Source organism: Suricata suricatta, chromosome 10 (genome assembly GCF_006229205.1).
Source record: "Suricata suricatta isolate VVHF042 chromosome 10, meerkat_22Aug2017_6uvM2_HiC, whole genome shotgun sequence".
NCBI classification, from domain to species: Eukaryota; Metazoa; Chordata; class Mammalia; order Carnivora; family Herpestidae; genus Suricata; species Suricata suricatta.
In genome coordinates, this window is record NC_043709.1 from 108922454 (window position 1) to 108927286 (window position 4833).

Here is a 4833-nt window from a genome sequence, read left to right on the forward strand (position 1 = left end):
ATTATTATTAATGAATTTTCATTTGTATGTAAGCAATGGCGCGTGCACACACACACACACACACACACTTACATACACATATATGTGTATGTATACATAACACATCTGCCTAAGCCCAGTTTGGCTGAATTATTCCATTGGTGCTTTTCCCAGAAAAAACCAGAAATTTGTAGATTTGCCTCTATCTAAAAGACAACACCATTTTTCCGGAGTAAAAGGCAGTTTCTTATCATTGTTAAAATCTGAATAAACATTTCTCTTTTAATTTATATTTGAATATACTTTTTCTTTCCATTTCCAACTACTCTTGAAATGACATTTTGAAGGAGAAGGCCAATTAGCAAATGAAATTCCACTGACAATTTATTTCAGCCTTTAATATATTTTCTACTAAAAATCAAGTTATCAAGACAGGAAAATATTACTAGTTTTGTTATTACAAAAAAAAAGTGAGAATTTTTAATTCACAAAGGATGAAAACACAAGACATTCATCTAACTGTACATATAATATTACAATGAACTAATTAGCTGTCGACTAATAAAACATTGAAGACCCCACATACACACATATGTACTCTGAAACAAGAAACACAGGACAATTTTAATCTTTGTTATGTCCACAGCATCACTGATTTGAGTCTAATTGTTGTGCTGGCACACAATCACTATATTGGCCAGTTCTAAAGCATATTGTATTGTTCAGGACACTGTTAGGCAAATATAAACATTCTCATTTGGGGGCTTTTTCTCCCTGCCCAAAACAATCTGCTTTTCACAGCTATCAAGTAGCTTGGTTTGTTACCAATTTAACAAGATCACAACAACAAACAATACTTTTACCACAAAACTCAGGTGAGAGATTTTTCGGCAGGTCATACAAAAACTATTCGTTCCCAAGGAAGGCAATCTGTAAATTACAAATGCAATTCCAAGAAAAGAGTCTCAATTACAAATCAGCCACTTTTAAATACTGATGAAGAAATAAAAATTGAAGCGGGGAGAGTGGAGGAGGCATTGGCATGGCAGGGAGGAAAAAAGGTGTGGAAAATGAGGAAAACATATCTACCACAGGAAATACTGGATTCAGCTGATTTTAAAAAATGAGGTATAAGAGTATGCCAGTAAATGCAAAAACAAGGAAAAAATTAAAACCAAAATGCACATTTCCAATGGAAAAATCTCTAAACTTCTTATAGTTTTCTTTATTCAGATTAGACATTTCATATACATCAGTTAATCTAGAAAAATACATCTTAAAATATCTTTAACAGACCATGCTCTCTGTAACAAAAACCTTCCAAACCCTGTTTTATTGTACAAATCAATCTACATTAGTAATGTAAAAAGAAATTCGCAGGTTTAGCAATGTCATTTTCCATTTGACATCCATCTAATTTACATATGGGTTTCCACTATTCATACTGCAGTTAGAATTCTGTAATAAATTTTTTCTAATGTATTCTGTACATATTAAATTATCTAAAAGGTTCCTCTTGTAGTGCATTTACCATTTAGCAAGTCTATTCAGTATTTTTCCAGTACCATTTGCATTACAGTGATTTGCCTGTAAATGTAATTAAAATCTAAAAGTGCACACAGTTAAGTTTCTCAAATAACAGCCTATTTCTGGAGGAAACCTAATATTCACGGAAAAGATTACCAATATCATGATTAGAAATGTCAGGTTAGGATGTACTCTGAGACTATACAACAAAATTATATACATAAGCTAAAGGACATTAAGTCTTTAGCTTATATTTACATTAACTAACGTCTGTTTCCACAGGGTCATACCAAGAACTCAGTATGGCACTAAATAGAATTAGGATGGTTAGCTACAAATCAGTGTAGCACAGACAGCCCCAAAATACCCTGAACTGGCTTATGCTAATTAAACTCCAGTACATCACAGTGTGTTAAGTAATATTAGTGCGCTGCCCAAACAAGCAACTAAGACATCCATCCAGTAAGGATGCTGTGCAACACAGTAACGGGCAGCAAGGCTGCACAGGGGATTGCATCCAGGTTATAGTGACTTGTAGTATAGACTACCACTGCATGCAGAAACCCTGGAAAAGAAATACACAGGTTTCAAAAAGGATATACTTCATTTTGTTTAGAATGCCCAAGAGCGTCTTCAAAACAACTGATAGTGAGTTCTGTTCTATCAAGTGATGAATCTAATGAATCATGAGAAAAAATTCTACATTATCCAGTTTGAGGAAAAATAAGTCGTTTTCTTACCAAATTATCCAGTGTATACGACTGGTTAGAACTGCAAGTTTTGATTTTTACTGAAATTCAGAGTATGAAATGCACACATTCAGGATAAAATTATTTCAAAATTATACACAGTTCTATCAACTTGCAACAAAGCAGCAAATATGAGGGCCTAACACACATCTTGACTCTCCCATTCCCTTCTGATCCCTCAAAAAAGTGCAAAATCAAAGAGTCACTGCTTGGTCCAAAATTAAACACATCATGTTTAAGGGTTTAAGGGTTTGAAATCAGATGGAATCCAGCTTCTATTCCACAGGTTGTCTTCAGTAAGAATCAACGCCCGAAGATGGAATTTATTTCCAGAAGAATTAATTCTACAATCTGATTTTGGTAGACAGTATGAACTGCTATATTACCAGTCTCTTTCTCTGGCTTTAACAGAGTGGGACCAAAAACAATTGCTATACTCTGATAGGTCATTCGGTTTCTTTCTCCGTTTTCTATAACTCTAAGGGGGAAAAATAAATTGTTAAAAGAGTAAGCAGAGAAGAAAAATTCTAAAATTGTATTATAAACATAAACAGTTTGCATTTAGAAATGAGAAATCATGAGGCTCCTGGGTGGCTCAGTCTGTTGAGCATCTGACTTCAGCTCAGGTCACGATCTTACGGTTCATGAGTTCAAAACCCGCATCCTCTGTCTCCCTCTCTTTCTGCCCCTTCCTGCTTGTGCTCTCTCAAAAAAACCCAAAAACCAAAAACTAAAAAACAACAACAAAAAAGAAGAAATGAGAAATAATGTCCATCTTCCTATGACACATACAAGCGAACCTACTTAACCAAATAGAACTCAGTCCAAACACCATGTAAAGGTTTCTTTGGATAAACACAGCTGAAAGGTACAACTATACACACTCTAACAAACTTTAAATGTGTGATATTTCAGCTTAGTGTTTAAAGCAAGACACAGATATAAGTATGAGCTACAATTCAGGTAACAATAATCACTCCACTAGGTTGATGGGGGAAAAAATTTCACTAGGGTACAGAGATTAATTTTTCATTTTACTCATTTTATGTGTGTTTGTTTTAAATCTTCTTCATTGGGATAATTTTAGTATTCTAGTGTTCTATCAGTAGACAGAAAAGTTATTAAAATGGCTATGCAGTAGCTATAGTAACTATAAATATACAGTACTAAAGCAACTATATAGAGTACTGTAGTAACTACAGTAACAACTAAAGCAGTAAGCTATGATGGCTTTATTTAAGGGTAATTTAAATTTAATACTCTTAATAACTAAACTCATCCTCATATTTAACTTCAAGAATAATTTCTAGACATGTGCTAAGTATTATATAAATGCTTCACATGCAATATTTACTTTAAGTAAATACTTTTCATAGCAGACCATTTACCTATGAGGCACTAGGCCGGAAGGAATGGTCTTGTTCAAGTTACAAAGACAGCAAGTAGCTAGGATCTGGACCAGTGTCTCAGTGACCTTGGCTTCGTGGGTACCACGCCACATCTCATAACTGTGCATTTCTCTTACCTTTTCCTTTTTTTCTCCCTAATTACTATTTCTTTCTTTTTTCTTTCTTTCTTTTTTTTTTTTTTGGTGTGGTGAACCTCTTACCTTTTGAGATGTCTAAAAAGAATCTGCATTGTATCTTGATTTGGCTTTGGCAACTGTCTGATTAGGTCCTTAACAGCAGCGACTCGCTGTCTTGGTTCTTGTTCTGAAAAAAGGGTAATAACTGGAGATTTTGTATGAAATTGGAAACAGTGACATATATTACAACCTGATATTTGGTAATACACAGTGACATCTGGTGGTCACAATTAAAATTTCTGAAGTAAAACATTTGAAAAATTTAAAAGATCGAATAGAAGGTAGTAACTTAATTGGTACAGAGGCCTTTGAACATCTAGGGAAAAAACAGTGTAATGACATACTTACTAATTGCATTAACAAAATCATTAAAATGGTTAAATGTAAAAAGAGGTTCTGGTAATTCTCGAAAAAACATTTTGAGTGCTCCAGTAATAACATGAATATCTTCCCATTTACTATCATTCAAGTCCAACTTCTCATCTGAAAAACAGAAGAGGAAATGTTTAAAAATTACTTTAAACCTATTCTAACAGTAACAACTGTTTTTGCACATAACAACAGGGAGAACAATCTTACCATGATTGACTGCGAATCTCAGTTTCTGGATCACAGCAAGGTTGCCACTTACTCTGTATATCCCATCAACATCCAAACCTAAGAGAAAATTACAGTATTTTTGTGTTTAAAGTAGGTGTTTGCCTCTTCTAACAATGCCTGCATGTTTCAGAATCCTTCTTCATTAACATTAGCCTAAAAGCAAATGGGCAAGTACTCTTTTCCTCTAACTGGCTTTTTATAGATGCTTGGCAGAGACAGAGCGGGTGGAGATGTTTAATAAACAGCAACAATTCTACTTTATCATGTAGACTGTGGATCATTTCAAAAAAATCACCTCCTCAAACTTGAAATATTAACAATTTAAGATAAACTTCTGCACTTGGGGATAGTTCAAAAGGTAAAGCAAACCAGTAAAATCAGCCCAATTTTTTT

General features: G+C 34.0%; 1 protein-coding gene across 4 annotated transcripts in view; it reads right to left on the minus strand.

The window, feature by feature from the left end:
• Window positions 1-356: 356 nt before the first annotated feature.
• Window positions 357-4833, minus strand: part of ARHGAP12 (Rho GTPase activating protein 12) — a 132326-nt gene continuing 127849 nt past the window's right edge. For all 4 annotated transcript variants that reach the window (XM_029953782.1, XM_029953781.1, XM_029953780.1 and 1 more), the window contains 4 exons: window positions 4420-4497; window positions 4189-4323; window positions 3865-3967; window positions 357-2733 (listed from right to left, as the gene is read on the minus strand). In XM_029953782.1, coding sequence (XP_029809642.1) covers window positions 2559-2733; window positions 3865-3967; window positions 4189-4323; window positions 4420-4497 — 491 coding nt within the window. In that variant the 3' untranslated portion in view covers window positions 357-2558. The remainder of the gene's footprint in view (window positions 2734-3864; window positions 3968-4188; window positions 4324-4419; window positions 4498-4833) is intronic.